The sequence below is a fragment of the Sceloporus undulatus genome, chromosome 6 (genome assembly GCF_019175285.1).
Source record: "Sceloporus undulatus isolate JIND9_A2432 ecotype Alabama chromosome 6, SceUnd_v1.1, whole genome shotgun sequence".
NCBI lineage: Eukaryota > Metazoa > Chordata > Lepidosauria > Squamata > Phrynosomatidae > Sceloporus > Sceloporus undulatus.
The window spans coordinates 8,238,524-8,255,620 of NC_056527.1; the positions used below are offsets into that span (position 1 = coordinate 8,238,524).

Below are 17,097 nucleotides of genomic sequence, written 5' to 3' on the forward strand. Positions count from 1 at the left end.
TCAATTTTTTTGGATCCCTCTCTGAATCTAAAGGAAAACTGAATTCTTGCAAAAAAGTAAAATTAACTTGAAACAACATTACCAATAGCATCCAATGTACAATCTTTTATCCTTTCGAATCAGAAGGTAAATCTGAGCCATCTTTTCCTTAACTTCAGTGTAATATGGCTGCTTTGGTGTGACATTCCTCAGCATGGCTAAAGCTAAATCCACCTCTCCTTTACTGATAGCCAAATCTACATTAGCAACAGTGACACGGATTTCTTCTGGTGTTCCACTAAATTCATTAATCGCATCTTGCATTATCTTAGTAGCCTCATGCTAGAATGTTAAAACATGCATTAAAATATTTTACAAAAGTAAATACGTACTTCTATAGCAAGATGGTAATAATAATGATTAACACTATAGAACTTCTAGAATGTTTTTTAAAACCCATATTTGTTATGCTGGTAATTCTTACAACAGTCTTGCCAAGTGGATCAATATTACTATCTGCATACTGCAGACAGAAGCTGAAAATAGTTTGTTTAAGGTATAACGAGACTTCTTGCGTCAGTGCTCAGATTTACTTATTATGTTCATAATTATATTTCTTACATTCTTTTCCTCTAATACATAGATAGAAGGCTGAATACAAATCCACATGAGTTCCCTGAATGGGAACTCAAACACTCCACAGGAAATAATTTGACATTCTGATTTACAGCTATACATAAAGCAAAACTGTGTGATTTTAAATGGCTTGGTGAATACCAAAGGAATGACTGGAGACATTTTTCAGATTACAGGAATTACGGATTTATTCTGTAACCAATTTGTATTATTTTATCTATTTATAAAACACAATTGTTGGATTCTTCACTTTCAATGTACCTAATATACACACCATACAGTGGGCTCTTGGTATCTGCTGCAGTTTGGTTCCAGGACCCCCTGTGAATACCAAAATCTGTGGATGCTCAAGTCCCATTAAATACAACGGCATAGTAAAATGGTATCTCTTATTTAAAATGACAAAACCAAAGTTTGCTTTTTGGAATATATATATATATATATATATATATATATATATATATATAATATTTTCAAATTGTGGATGGTTGAATTTGTGGATAAATAATCAGTGGATATGGAGGGATGACTGTATTTAAAACAAGAAACATAACCATATAAAAAGGCAATTGAAAACAGATAAGCAACCATCCTAAAAACAATAGCCCCAAAATATCAGCTAAACAGCAGGGTTCTAGTACAAGAGTTTTTAAGTCTGGGGCAGGATAGGCACACTTCATATTTGCAATAACTTCTTTTTATGACACCTCAAAGCTACCTGCTGGAGATTCATGCAAAGGATATATACCTAAAATTAATGAATTCTGGGAACCATAACACACAGTATCTGCTCCTGGTCCACAGCCCTCTTGGGAAAATAATACAGTCAGAAAGATGGGAATTTGTTGTTGTTGTTATTAAACAATTGAGAGTCAAAATGCTTGTCAGGAATCACACAGAGATCTACCAGTATTCTCTGTCCGCTCTTAGTGCTAATTAAAGCAGCTAAAGAAGCAGATAAGGGTGAAGGTGGTATTCTGTATATGCCCTTCAGACATAAAATTATGCCTAAGGTGGTCCAGAGCCATCAGAAAAAGTGCAATAAAAGCTCTCCTTGCCAGTGGCCCATTCGGGACCATGACATCTGGTTCCATGGTCTCAAGCCAAATGGGGGGTATCCAGGACTGCTCCAAGTTGGCCGTCTGCTTCATCCCTGAGTTAATTTTTATAGGGTCTTATTTCTTTTTACCGTGATGAGGTTATATATGTATAACCTTTCTTACCAATTCTCCATTGAGTCGAAGAGCTTCAACAAGTTCCAGGTAGATGGAGACTTGTTCACTTGTAGATATAGGGGGTCTTTGGCCTTTCGTAGTTTCTCCTTTCATTTCAGGTAAATTGACAAGCATTTTTAAGGTTTTAATGGCTTCGGGATACTCCCCAGCTTTATTAAGTGTTCTAGCCTTGATGAAGTGATACAGTGGAGAATCACGAAGCTGGTAAAATATTAAAGGGTGACACTAGTAACATAAATCAACTACAGAGTCATCCTGAAAACATTAGATCTGATATATTCCAGCATATTTCAATTCATGGTATAGACTAGTGCTGTGGCTGGATTCTAAGTAAAGAAAGTCAACACAAACTTGTAGTGCTTGGAGGCCTTAAAAAGTAACATTACTGTTACTTTTCCAATAAAAGGACCAATGTTCCTTTTAAAAAATAACGAAATGAATAACATTAGTGTTGCATTACAATTGTGGTTACCTTTCATTCTACTTAGAACAGCATGAGATGCTGTCTCTCCTCCAACAATTACACCATCCAAGATGTGTGGGAAGCAGCTGCCCACATTTAATGGTGTGCTTAGACCACTGGCGCCTTGATGTGGTAGAGTGAGCTGCATGGTGTCTATTCTATTTACTACTTTATGGACACCCCACCTTTTGCCTAAAGTTGGAACAACATTTTTTTGCAGGTGAAAAAAACCAAAACACAACCACACCTTACTTCTGATTGTGATGTCCATGTTCAGTAGTAGGTTTCCAGTGGAAACAAAACCCCATCTCTTGATTCTATTTTCAGGGGTTTGGACTACCTTTTTACTTTTGGGGAGGCACTTGTGGAGTTAGGAGAATTTACAGTGTATTTTACCACGAATTTTACAATGGGCCTGAACAGACAGGCCAAAATAAAGCTGCTTCGGATCACTTTGGAGATATGCTGTTTAAATGATGATAAGAGTCTGGAAGCCATACCAAAGCCCTGCTCCAGTCCTAAGGACTGGAACGTGGCTTTGGTGTGGCTTCTGGACTCTTAGGATGTATGCATCATTTAAACACCATACCTCCAGAGTGACCCGAAGCAGCTTTATTTTGGCCTGTTTGTATGGGACCGATGTTAGCCAGAGGACTTTTTCTTCAGCTGCCCCTAGACTGTAGAACGAACTGTTGGAAAAGATTTGAACATGCTGTCTAAATTTACAACAACATTGAAAACCAGTCTCTTCTGGCAGGCCTATCCAGATGATTTTTAAAATGGTAAATTTTAAATAATGAATTTTCAATGTAGATTGTTTTAATATGTATGTGTGTTGTTTGCTCTTTTAAACTGATGTGTGTTTTAACTGATGGTGTGTTTTTAATTGATGGATATTTGTTGGTCTGTTGTTGTTTCCTACATCCGCTCCATATGGAGATAATGGGGGTATTTTTAATGCGGTGTTTTTTGGTCAGAAATTATTTTAAAAAATATTAGGGATACTGGAGTTTGCGTTAACTTGGCAGCACTTTCTCAAATGTCCAGTAAATGGCGAGTGTTTCAGTGCCAGAAATTTCTGAAGTTACATTGCACATAGGCCCTGAAGAAGCCATGAGAACAATACAGGCTGAAACACATTTGGCCTTTTGTACCAATAAAACATCCATCAGTTGAGCATTTTATCAAGTGCTCCCTCGCTTATGCAGTGTAACAAGTAATATAACAAGTAATATATCAACAATCTAGCAAGCTGCTGCTTAGACACATGCAATGGTAATAAAGTGCCTGGTGAGGCAAGTGACAAGTAATGAAACAAATTACATTTGAAAAGTAACATTCTACACACTTTAAATCAGGTATGAAAAGGAAGTTAGGAAAGAAACCACTTGAATATACAAATAAGGAATTCAGCTTTAATCTTTTAATCTCCTGTTCTGTTCTTCCCACAAGTGGTGGTCACAAACAGGAGATTACTTGCAAATGAACTTGCTGCTTATAAGTAGATGCAGTGCCAGAGGAAAAGAGTAGACAATTCTCATAAGTATTTGAAATATTTTGCTAAGGCTCACCTGAAAATTGTAGCTAACCCCTATTTCCAGTGAATGGGCACATTCTTTGATATTTCCTTGAGACAGGTGAATTTGGGCCATAAGAAGATTAGCATCTGTGGATGTTGGATCCAGCTCTAAACAACGTTGCAGGGTACCCTGGGCAGTTTCTAATTCTCCTGCAAAATAACTCAATATTTTTGTTCTAGACATTCTTTTCTTACAAATACTGTTATGCAACAATTCCCAAAGGCTATCATGGACCTTCCTCAGTAAGTGCCCCAGTTTGCTAACTCCATCATCTATTACTCATTGACTTTGTAATATGAAGACAGAAGTAACCTTTTCAGAGCAGTGGGATGAACTAGAAATGTGTTCATTATAAATGTATCCTTTTCCTTCTTCAGAGTCTTATATAAAAACTGGTCTTACAAATCTGTAGTATTTTTAGCTTGAACTGATGCTGCAGGTGTATTGGCAACTGCCGATACCATAACAACTCTTTGAACTTCTGGAGTATTTTTGGCATGATTTTAAAAAATGTTTGTGGTACCTGTTTTAATAAACCCATACAATGACTATTAATTTAAAAAAACCCAGACAACTTAAGGAAGCAGTAAAAGAAGCAAGGTGAACTGGCATCTTTCTTAGTGCTGTATTTTTATATTATGCTAATTGCAGCTCTAGGCATCAGCTGAGAAGAGAGGAATTTAGGAAGCTACCTTCTATTAATAATAATAATAATAATAATAATAATAGGATTTATTTATATCCCGCCCAATCACTGGGAATCCGGGTGGCTTACAACAGTAGGGAAATACAAAGCAATAGCAATAAACAATACTGTAACAATAAATATAAAATAATAAAACAAATGTAACATAGCAATACATAGCAAAAAACATATTAAAATCTATTATTAAAATCTATTATTTGTTCATCTAGCCCAGCTCTGACTACTCTGACTGGCAGCAGCTCTCCATAGTCATAACACAGTTTAGCACTTAACACAGCCTTGTCATTGTCTAGCTCAGCATCACTTAACATTTGTTAGGCTGGCTAGGGCTAATGGCAACTGCAATCCAACATCTAAAGTAACTGATTCCCTACATTGGCTTACCTGATCATTTTAAGTGGAAGTGTCAAGGAAACTACATTTTACTATGCTTTTTACATGAAAAGAATTCAACCTCTCTTTGGAATATAGGCCCTTAACATCTTGAACCCATTACAGTGACTAGCAGGTTCCTACCGCTGAAGAGAGTTGGTTTGGACAGCCTTGACTCTGAAGGTAGTGGGCCTTGGAAAAGCAGTGCATACATTTAGTAAAATATAAAATAAGCCACACAGCTAGACAACTCCCATCAGGAGGAAGGGGTGCAAATCACTCACTTTTTGGTCTCAGATTCATCATAGGGGCTTAGAAAAGAAAATGAGGAAGTTCAGCGCACCATAGTTTTTTGTGGGTTTTTCGGGCTATGTGGCATCTGTGGCTGGCATCTTCAGAGAATGCCTTCCCAGATTCACACAGTATATATATACCCAACTCCTTTCCAGGCAAGCATCTCTGAAGATGCCAGCCACAGATGCTGGTGAAATGTCAGGAAGAAAATCTTCTAGAACATGGCCACATAGCCCGAAGAGCCCACAAAAAATTATGGATGCCGGCCATGAAAGCCTTCGACTTCAGCACACCAGTTTACCCAGGAACACATGACCTAGCTCAAACCTTATGCAGGAGAAGAGAGGGCAAAAAACCTTGGTACTCCTTACAAAATGTTCTCATAATCACCACTTTAAAAGGTGACTTGACAAAGATTCCTTCTAAGCCTTTCATTCTCCACTTTAATCATTAAGTTTGTCAAGATTTTTTCTTAAATATTAACTGAATAGTGTTAGTGATCTAAAATCCAGGTGTCTTTTTATTCTTTGAATAGGTAATCAGATATGAACTTACCTGATAAATATTTAACCTGTGCCATTAAAAAAAGAGGTTCTATCATCCCCGGAGCTGCTTTTACAAGTGGATTCAAAATAATAGTTGCTTGCTTAAGAAGAGAAGATAAAACTTGACCAGGTAACCGTGGCTATTAAAAAAGAAGTAAAATTATGTCTTTTCTAGAAATACATTTCTTTCATATGCAATTCCCAACAATAACCTTATACTGTATTGCTTTTTATAAGCCTCAGTCTGGTTAGTCATCACACACATAAGAGCTTATAGAAACATTCATGATAATATGATATATTATTTTATTATGTATATTATAGAAGGGAGGATACAGTTTTATGTCTTCTTGAAAAGAAGTAGGGTGATGGCATCCTATACTATCACATGCTAGTTCAACCACTGACCGTAAGTCTCTGGCAACCTCTCCTCACCAGCAAAATGTCCAGGGAAAAGAGTGCTCAGCTGATCCCCCTTCCCACAAGCCCTGGTGTTCTGGAAAGTGGGGCATAGGAAACAGGATTTCCTACCTGTTTGGGACAGAAGACCAAATATTCTTTCACAATTTCAATCAAAAACATAGGGTTGAGCTTTTCATAATATTCAATGCTCAAAGGAAGATCATGCAGAGTAGAAAAATGAAGTTGTGCAGCTTCATTCAGAAGGGCACTGGCAGTTTGCTCATTCTTGTTTTTTCTTGAAGCCATCACAGCCTGAAGATAAGCTAGGGCCTGTGAAACACAGAATATGAAACTTTTTTGTACAGTAGTTTTGTTATCGCCTTACAGCTTCTCTTTGGCTAATATCCTAGAAGATCAACATAGATATGCAAATAAAACAGTGTTCTGACTTGAGTAACTTTAGTGAGGGCTAAATGATCTCCTAGCTGCTGACCCAGCTCAGATTTTCAGAGCCTAATAAAGTTAAGTGGGTGAAGAGACAGCAGTGGCTAACATCTGAAGAAACATCTGAGAATTGTGTGAAATAAAAGCTAAGAGTCTGAGCACCCAGACATGCAAAGATCATCAGTGCAGTCACATGCCTCAGCTATCTCATGGTTGGATTACTGTCATATGATCCATGTGGGACTGCGTTTGAAGTGTGTTTGGAAACTTCAACTGGTCCAAAAAGCTTCAGCCAAATTGTTAACTGGGACTGGTTACAAGAGACACACATCTCCCTTGTTGCAATGGCTTCACTGGCTGCCAGTCTGTTTCCAGGCACAATTCAAGTGCTAGATTTTACCTATAAAGCCCTATACAGCTCAAATCCAGGTTATCAGAAGGACCATATCTTCTCTTATGAACAATCTATGTTTTAAGAACTGCTGGGAAGGCCCTTGTCTCTGTGTCCCAGTACCTGCACATATATATATTTGGTGGAACATGGAAGAGGGCCTTTTCAGTGGTTCCCCCCAGACTCTGGAACTCCTTTCCCAGAGAGGTTACACTGGTATCTTCTCTGCTTTATTTGTGCAGACAAGTAAAGACTTTTCTGTTAAGAGATTGACTGGATTATTAATGATATGTTTTTCATTTGTTACAAGCTATTTTGATTCCCAAACTGGGAAAAAGTAGAATAGAAATAAATATTACTATCACCATCATCATCACCACCACCATCATCATCATCATCACCATGGCTTACAGTAAATGTATGAAGAAAAAATCTAAGAAAATAAGTGTAACCTAACTGAGGTTTTTCCAATGGATTGCTGAACTTCCTTTAGGAATTCCAATTGTTGTTCTGCTTCTTCTAGCTTCCCTCCAAGCATTTGGCACCATATAATCCCTGTAAAGTAATGAAGCCAGTAGTAAATAAGATTTTCATAAATAAAATAAACTTTTAATTATAACCACATGCTTTAACTGTGAATCAGAAGCTATATGTTTGATAGTACTGTCAAATTACATTATTTCTATAGTGTAGATGTACCCACAGACTGTATAAATGGGGATAGCTTTCTCAGACACAGGACAGATATTGAATTAGGTGGCTTTTTGTCCAGCTTTTACTCTCTGAAGCCTTCAGAAATCTGCAAAAGCCAGCCTATGAGTGAAGGAATATAATCTAGATGCTTGTCTGTTAAAGGGAGAATTAGGAGCAGGATGAAATAGAGTTACTGGGCAGAGAAGAGTGAAAACCAGTGAGCAAGAGAGGAATGGATATGATCTGAAGAGTGTTTGGGAAGCTGCAAGTGTGGACATTGTTCAGGAAATTCATGTATATCATTTGTTATACCATGTGTTAAATCTTTACTCCTTTTATTTTCTACAACATTAGGAGGAACTTCCTGACAGTAAGAGCTGTTCGAAAGTGGAAGACACTCCCTCAGAGAGTCATGGAGTCTCCTTCCTTGGAGATCTTTAAACAGAGGCTGGATGGCCATCTGTCAGGGATGCTTTGATTCTGAGTTCCTGCATGGCAGGGGGTTGGACTGGATGGCCCTTGTGGTCTCTTCCAACTCTGTGATTCTATGAATTATATCTGTTTGTTTAAATTTAAGAACTGAAAGGGGAAACTAGTCATGATTTACAACACTGAACTCACTGATCAACATCGCCACTTGTCCAGTATTGTGGTCACCTTGAGGCCAGAGTAATAGATCCAGGGAAGGATCCTCAGTGTAAAAGGGAATGTGAGAAATAGAAGCCCAAGGGCCAGCCTGGATAGAGGTTCCACCACACTGAGCATTTGAGGAATATCTATTTTCATACTTCCAAGTTTGTTCTCTAGAACCAGAATGGGAGAGGTTTCTCAGACTGCTGCAGTCCTGACAAGGCTGTCTGTATTTCAGTTTATAAACTTATCTGCTCTATGTATCCTTTGTTTGTTGATGAGGCACTATATAATCTCTTCTCCAGCCAACGTCTGATGTAACATCTTGGCCTATGTTCATAAAAGCCAACCTGGTGTTCCTTTTATCAGACAGAACAGCCCTTGGAACTAGTAAGCTCCAGGTAACACTGTCATATTCTAAAAAAGAATTAGGGGTGAGAGCAATATCCTTGGGGTAGTAGCTAATGTTTTTAATTTTAAGGACATATGTGTTTCTTTAGCAACTCTTTACTTTAGCAACCCTTTAGCAAAGTTTTTTAAGTAACAGAAAAGGAAGAACTTAAAAAAAATTTTTTTGCATCTAAATAGTAACTAATTACAGGCCGAGGAGACAGGAATGAGGCGGGATTTATATTTACTTTGTAATGACTTCCCAAGTTTTGCAGGGAAATTATGAAAACTATGCTGTTTGTGTATGACTCCACTATCCACCTTCATCAGATGTCATCTACTCTATTTGGAGGATATGTATGCCTACTCCTTACACCTCCATGAAGTAAAAAGGATTCAAAGTTTAAATAATGACAAGCCTAGAAATGACTTCAGGAAAGTATAAAGCAAATCTGAAGGCAGACAAATACTTATTTCAACAAACAAATCTTTAAGAGCCTACCTGTCAGTGACTCAACAGTATTTTCATCCAACTCTGTAGCTTTTCTATACCACACAGAAGCTTCCTTCCAGTTCTCCATGAGGATTAGCAGATATCCTAACTCATTTGCAAAACATGCATCGGAAGATAATAGGTTCATGCCTGTTTTTTTAATGAACTCATACACTTCCTGTAGGATATCTTGATTTTTCCCGGACTAAAAGTTAATTGGTGGCAGAGGGGAAAAGACATGCATATAAGGCGCATAGATAAAAATAATTCTGTAGTATCTTTAAAACTATCAGATTTAGCATGATCTTTCACAGATTACTGTCCATTTCTTCAGACACATGAAGTACAATATACATCACTCTATATAAATACAGTGAATATGGTTGTAGGGGGTAAGATATAGTGAAATGGGAAGCAAAAAATGACAACCGTATTAGTAACGTTAGTCATCAATGTTCAGAGGAGTACTGAGCATAGTTAGCATAAACATCTTGGTAATAAATAAGACAGGTAACAGACAAGTCTGCTAAATTGTTCATTATCCTGAAGTGTTAAAGCAATGAGCTCTGCTTTCAAGAAAGGTTTGCTTTATTGTGCTTTGTTTCACTCTGCAGTCTTTATAAACATGTTTTGGCTATACACAATACCTCAATGAAAACCACCCTACATGCAGTGTGCCAGGAAAGGACTGCCTCTATTTAAACCTTTGGTGACAGACTGAAATCTGTGAATGTATTTTAAGCTTCAGTTACAATACTTTTGTAGTAAAATAGTCCCTGGTATGAGCTTCACAGTTTTCACTGAAAACAGGAACCATGTATGTGGTGAGACATACATTTCAAACATGACTGTTTGTTGTTGTTTGGAAAAATTAAACACAACTAATTTATAAAAACGTTCATCCCACCTTACCCCCAAAATTTTCGGCAGCTTACAAAAATTAAAACAAATACAGATAAAAGTACACATAAAGTCAGAAATAAAAACCTACAAAAAGTTACTGTTAAAATTATTTTCCTCATATCACATAAGATATTATTAGAAGTAAGGAAGTGTATTTCAAACAGAGAAAACATCAGCAATAACTTTGACAACACATTATTACTACGGAATTCAAAAAAAATATTAACATGACTTTGCCCTTACCAGTCTACTGATCACTAACATTTTTTGAAGATGAAGTTCTGATCTCTGAGGCTCTTTTATCTCCAGAGCACCAATAAATTCTCTTAGTGTTTCTAATGCCTACATTAAAAACATCCATATTATTTTAACATCTGAGACACAGATACTTCTGAATAATACAAAATGACTCAGTGAAGAGGACTTAGGGCCAAAACAGACTGGCAAAACCCGTCGGCTTCAGGGTGGCATGGGGGCGTGGTGTATGCACGCTGCACACCCCAATGCTGCCTCCAACCAAGCATCATGCCACCCCGCTAACCACACAGCGGGCGGCATCATGGTGTTTCTGTGGCATGGTGTTTACACATGCCACACTGTAGAAATGCAGAAAAAACGCTGCCATGGCATTTTTTTCTGCCCCAAAAATGACTGACATTTTGCCACTTCTTTTTGGGCTGGAAAAACGCTGGATCAGGGCCACAGTGTGCAGTTCTCATGACTCTGATCCAGCGCTCAAAGGGTGGTGTTAAGCCACCCCTTTATGGCTGTCTGTTTTGGCCCAAAGACTTCTATCTAGTCACACGTTTGAAAGTGCACCTTCATGAGAATTAAAAACGTGATCTGGCAAGCTGTAGCAGCTTATACTCAACAAAGTAATTTTTCCTGGCCTGACCCCTCCAAACTTGCCAGAAACATCATTCAACCATGCTTTGATGTTTCATATTCATGATCACTACTTAGTCACAATTTTGACACTATTGTCATGATCATAACTCAGCCATCCTCATCAGCTTTACTGGGCATCAGTTGCATGGGAAGGAGGAGGTCCATTCTGCTGATCATCAGAGTACAGTTGAATTATTGTATATACTCAACTATAGGTCGATCTCATGTATAAGTCAAGGGCAGGTTTTGGGGCCAAAATTATGAATTTTGATATGACCCATGTATAAGTCAAGGGTAAAAGTTAGGGGCATGAAACAAAGTAGGTAAAATGAAGGAAAGAAAAATGATGCCAAAGAATTCTGCTATTATTTCTGGCCTTTTCTGCATTTCAAAAAGGCCAGAAGCGCACAAAGGAGAGAATAGAGGGGGTTGGTGCTACTTTTAGTTTTCTCTGGGATGGACTAAGCCCTTTACTCAGAAGGAAGTTGGGGGGGTACAGACCGCCGCTTTGCGGCGGTCCGCGCCACCGCCATTTGCTCCGCGCGGGAAGCCGCAGCAGCCAAACCGCGCGGCTCCCGCGCGGAGCAAAAAAGAAGCTCCATTTCGGAGCTTCTTTTTGCGGCGCCTCAATGACGTCGCGAGGCGCCTGGCGCGGACTCGCGACGTCATAGGCGCCGCGACATGTCTGGACGCTGTGCGTCCAGTACGTAAAGATGGCGGCGCCCATGTAGAAGGGGCACCGCCATCTTGTACGTATACAATACGTACTAGGGTTAGGGGGGTGCGGAAGCACCGCCCCTTCCTAACCCTAGTACGTATTGTATACGTACTAAATGGCGGTGTGTATCCCGCCATGATTTCTATTTTGAGCTAAGGTGCAACACTTGCATTGATTGGCCCTATGGATAAGTTGACCCAGTTCTTTGGGGCCAATTTTTTGACTCAAATTTCTAGACTTATATGTGAGTATATACAGTATGTTTCTGATCAGGTTAGTAAAAGTTACTTAAGTACTTAGTTAAGTACTTACGTATAAGTTAATGTGGTATTCTGGCCCTGAGTTTTGGGATAAACAGCAACAAGTTCTGAAGTATGTTTCAAACCATGGGTCGTATCAATGTAAATTATTATACAAGCATGTTTCCAAGTGCAGAAATACAGCACAGCACATATTACCATTCATAATGATAAGATACTTACCACATTATTGTGGACAATGGAACCATGAAGGTTACAATTATTTTAAAAGTTCACAACACAACTCTAACAATACAAATATCAAGAAATACATTAATACTCACCATGGTTTTATTCCCAGTCATAGTGAGATGGTTTACAACCAGGTGCTGGAGTCCATCTATATCATTGGGTTCCTTGCTTAGGATTCTTAAACAATATTTGTTTGGAAATATTAGAAATCAAAGTGAATTAGAGAATATACCAACTAGTTCTCTGTTACCAAAAGCAAAAGACTGTTACACAGCTGCTTTGTGATAAAAGATGGTAATAAATGGTTTGTAATTAATCTTACAGGTTTTTTAAAAAAAACTAATAAGTGGAGATATTTCTACCCATTTGTCTTGGGCAAATTTTTTTCTCCCTCTTTTTTAAAAAATTAAGGACCACTTTTGAACTGATATTAAAATGAACCACACATAAAAGTAAAGGGAATTCCCATCTGAGAATTGGGAAGAGAAGGATGTTGTTAAGCAGCTTGTCGGTTATTGTGTAACTAGAATACTGGACTAAATAAGCCTGTGGTCTGACTATCAGGACTCTTCTTATGTTCTTAAAAAGGCTTAAGCGTGATTAAGAAATCAACCAATGTTCATCTGAAGCGAGTAATTCCAGTTGTAACACAGAATGGGACATTTCTTTTTGTCATTATGCTGATAAAATATTCTCAACAACTTGGAAGGAAGCTATAATAGAATACACCTCTGAGCAAAAACGTGACAAAATTATATGCTTATTTAGAAAAAGTGTGTCCTCCTTCTGATATTAACACAGTGCCCAAGGCAGCTTACAACCAACTTAGAGTATTTACAAAACCTATAAAATGTAACAATATATAAAATAAAGAAACAGAAACATTACATTCAAAACCTAAGAACCAAGGAATCTTAATTTTAGGTTGTACATGCTTTACAGTTATATCATTCACGATTGTTTTAACCAGTTTGAAATTGTTGATTTTATTGTAAACCACCCTGAGATCTTTGGATAAAGGAAGGGATAGAAATATTTTAATGAATAAATATAAACTTGATCTTTTAGAATCTAGCTGTTTATTACTTCCATCTATTGAATCAAGCAAAGACGAGCTCTTATCTGTCTAGCTGATTTCTTTCCAATGGATATAAAAATATCTATCAGAGAGATCAGCTGAAGCAAACAACATGGATGGCCAAACGTTCTGTAAAGGGCAGCCTCTGGCCTTTATGTTGCCCACCATTAAGAAATTTGAATAATTTTAAATAACAATATACCATCACACTTCCCAAATGCTTCCATAGTTTAAAAAATCTCCTACCTTTTACTTTCTTCTACACTTTGTTCCCAGTCTTGCAATGCTAAATGTAGCTTCATCTTGGTGACAAGGGCTGGTGTGAAAGAAGGGAAAGTCACCACTAACTGGCCAACTATTTCTAGTGCCCCTGAATAATTCTGTTGCACCATAAAATATTTTGCCTATAGAGAAAGAAAAGAGGTGGAAGGGAAAATGATTACACAGTTAGCAAAAGGCACCCAGGTGACCCTATGCCACTGTGCTACCCATAGGCACACATGTGGATCACAACATAGACCCCATATGGATTTTGCTCTCATGGCCACCACATCACTGACTAAAATAATTCCTTTGATTTCATCATGGTTTTGCCAATCAATTTTACTTCTCAAACAAAAGAGAATATAAACTTTGGAAAAATTTAGTCAGCAACTATATGTAGCAGTAAACATCAGCAACAGTATGTATCAGTAAAAAAAATGCCTAAGAATAAACTAAAAAGAAGCACATGTTTAATTTAATTATCTGGGTTACAATATTTGAATGTCTGTGGTTTTTTATTGCTATGGGTTTTGTTTCATGTATGTTAGTATATCTGGTGTTGTCTTTTGAACGTATGACACAATTCTAGTTGATGGAAAAATTAATCAGTGTGTCACTGGATTCCCCTCCCCTGTCAAAAAACAATTTCCTGAGAATCTCAGTTTGTGTTTAAAATAAACAAACTTTGTGCTCTTATTACTGTGAAGATGTGCTTGAAAGTGTCCAGGCATCAACAACATCTGCCGAAATGTCAAATATTTCCAAAATATAGAGGGCAGAGCTTGGTTCTTCCATCTTTGGACAGTGGAAGGGATAGACATATTTTAATACGTAAATAGAAACTTGATAATACACTCACAAACTTGACCTTTCCCTCCATTACTAGAGTAAACAGAACAATTGCCATTCCCTCAACAAGACGATACACAATATTCTGTTCTGTGCATGTTTTTTTATGTAGGTTGCAGAATCTGGACTGCCTGTGAGAAACTTGTTTTTAAGCATGGATAAACTCAGACCCAGATATTATATCAGCACTGCTATTAAAGAAATGTACAGTTGGGGTTCAATTTTATTCTTTTAATGATAAAATCATCTTTGATCACTTTTGATGTGTTTGGCATGCATCTACTAACTGTGTGAACCTATGCAGATTTATTCATACATCTCACTGACTTCAGTAAGATTCATTTCCATTTTACACAAGACTGCAGCCTGAATTTGGCTTTATCAATAAGCAGGTTCACCTATGCATATGGATGCACATATATCCTTTGATTTGAATGGGTTCTGGTGGGGTCTTTTCTGCAGAGGACAGGACTATAGAATGTTTGGATTCTGATAGCCTTAAGTAGTTGTTATACCTCCAAAATAAAGAAAATCAAAGTAATAAAAAATGGAAGTAAATAGTCTACCTTTCCCATCATCCCAAATATATCTGAGTTGTCCTGATTCCCTTCATCTAGATACTTGATAGACTTCTTAACAGCATGTGGTTTGTCAGATGTAACATATATCCATCCTTTCAAAACAAGCCCCTGAAAGTTTAGAAAAATAGTAGGTTGCTTACCTATAACCTGTAACTTTAAATAAAACTTATATGTAGTGTTATCCCTAAAATATGAGGCTGAAATTCTTTTTGCTAAACTATGCAATAATAATCTGCTCCTCCCAACATTGCTCATACAAACTGCTATGGAGTCCCTTAAACCCATGGCTCTTGATTAATGTTTACATTTCACTGTTAGCACTAGACCACAAAGCTAAAATAGTGAAACAGGAGGGAGGGGGCAAAGAAGAATGGCATCACCCTAGGTGTGAGTTGTCATTCTCTTGCTGCACCAGCTGATTTGATGGTCTAATCTGACAGCCTCTACAGACAAACAAAATACTTTGCTTAGTGGTGGGTTTCTGCGATGTGCTTACCATTTTCCCCCTGAAGAATCAGATAATATTCTGCTAATTGTTAATGTTCTGATTGTTTTTGTTCATTTTTGAAGCTGATTAAAAAAAAAATATCGTGTAGCACATGTAATTCAACTATGGAAAAAAGAGAGTGATAAAAACTTCACATAAGATATGTGGTAGAACACCTCTCCTCCTCTGCTACATCTCTTCTGGCTAGGCAGCTATTTCAGGTATGGAGTTTAAACATTCATTGAATATATGCAGTAGAACTCCCTTTTCCAGTGAGACCTAATCCTCACATATTCAGAGCTATCACCCAGCCACCATGGACACTGGTTCTGCTCACAAGGATATCTGGGGAGCCAGTAGTCCAAAAGAGGGATTTTCCCAAAACACTTCTGAGTTTAAGACAGTTCCCCAACTGAACATACGTTACGTACCATCAGCTCTGCCAGCACTGAACATCTGTTACCATAAGAGTAACACTCTTATGTGACTCTGGCTTTCTTGAAGCAAGTGACTGGCACTGGCAGAACTGACAGTGTACCATCTGTTCAGTAACATGTGCACTCACTATAGTCACAGAAGCCACAGCCTTGACTGCTGGATACAGATGTGTGTTATTTTCTCCCCAACACCTTTTAGTGTGAATGAATTGGTCCTGATCCAAAGTGGTAACACATGTACAGAACTACTGTATCTGCACAATCATCACCTTGGTAAGACTGAGGGCACAATACCTTGCCAGTTGATACTTTACAAAGAATTTCAAATGACCAAGAGCACATTTAAAACAGATGCTGAACTTTAGATGACAGGAACAGCCTCATTTGCTTTACTCTACCTCTCTTGCACCATTAGATACTTTCAGCATTTTGTCGACATACTCTTTTGCTTTTTCGTGTTTATTCATAAGCCACATAAACATTCCAGTGTAATACAATGCACTGCTTCCAGCAGTCTTCTTCATTTCCTTTAATTTGGTTTCTAGATCCAAAATGGCAGAGGAATCTGAAAGTTAATAAGGCATACTATAGTATCTGTTTCCATTATATTCCACTTGTTTTAAACCCAGGTAATACAAGCAGTCCAACAAAAAAACAAACAAAAAAAAACCCTTCTGTTTCAAGGTGAATCAAGTTGAAAAGCTCAAAAGCAAAGCATATAGCTATGCCAAGTGACAAGACTACTGCCAAAACTCAAACTCTATGTTTCTGAGGGTCTCAGCAGAAGCGCAGTGTGATCCATAAGTGAGTCCGAAAAGAATCTTGATTTTAATCAGAGACAGACTCAAAATTGAAAGGGTTTGATCCTCTAGAATTTTTTTTATTTACCTTCTCAAATAACGTATTTTTCACACAATACAATTACAGCACTTTGAGGCCACTTCAGCTTACAGGATTCTGGTATTTGTAGTCTCTCATTACTGCCTGCTTACATTATAAATCCCAGGATTTTGTGGGATGCAGTCATGGCAGTTAAAGTGGTACCAAACTGTGGGCCTTTAATTTCCTTTAATTTGGTTTCTAGATCCAAAGGCTCCTTCCCACCCTGCTATTATTGTTTTCTGTAAAAACAGGAACAAACTGCATTT

General features: G+C 37.7%; 1 protein-coding gene across 5 annotated transcripts in view; it reads right to left on the reverse strand.

Moving 5' to 3' along the window:
• The window catches only part of TTC21A (tetratricopeptide repeat domain 21A), a 44,615-nt gene that overhangs the window by 24,040 nt on the left and 3,478 nt on the right, over positions 1–17,097 (reverse strand). For 4 of the 5 annotated variants that reach the window (XM_042474525.1, XM_042474520.1, XM_042474523.1 and 1 more), the window contains exons 4-15: positions 16,348–16,514; positions 15,011–15,133; positions 13,578–13,735; positions 12,346–12,430; positions 10,400–10,498; positions 9,263–9,458; positions 7,505–7,602; positions 6,342–6,542; positions 5,821–5,950; positions 3,885–4,042; positions 1,839–2,051; positions 83–321 (exon numbers count right to left, since the gene is read on the reverse strand). In XM_042474525.1, the coding sequence (XP_042330459.1) occupies positions 83–321; positions 1,839–2,051; positions 3,885–4,042; positions 5,821–5,950; positions 6,342–6,542; positions 7,505–7,602; positions 9,263–9,458; positions 10,400–10,498; positions 12,346–12,430; positions 13,578–13,735; positions 15,011–15,133; positions 16,348–16,514 (1,867 nt within the window). The remainder of the gene's footprint in view (positions 1–82; positions 322–1,838; positions 2,052–3,884; positions 4,043–5,820; positions 5,951–6,341; positions 6,543–7,504; positions 7,603–9,262; positions 9,459–10,399; positions 10,499–12,345; positions 12,431–13,577; positions 13,736–15,010; positions 15,134–16,347; positions 16,515–17,097) is intronic. The other variant, XM_042474522.1, reaches the window with a different exon arrangement.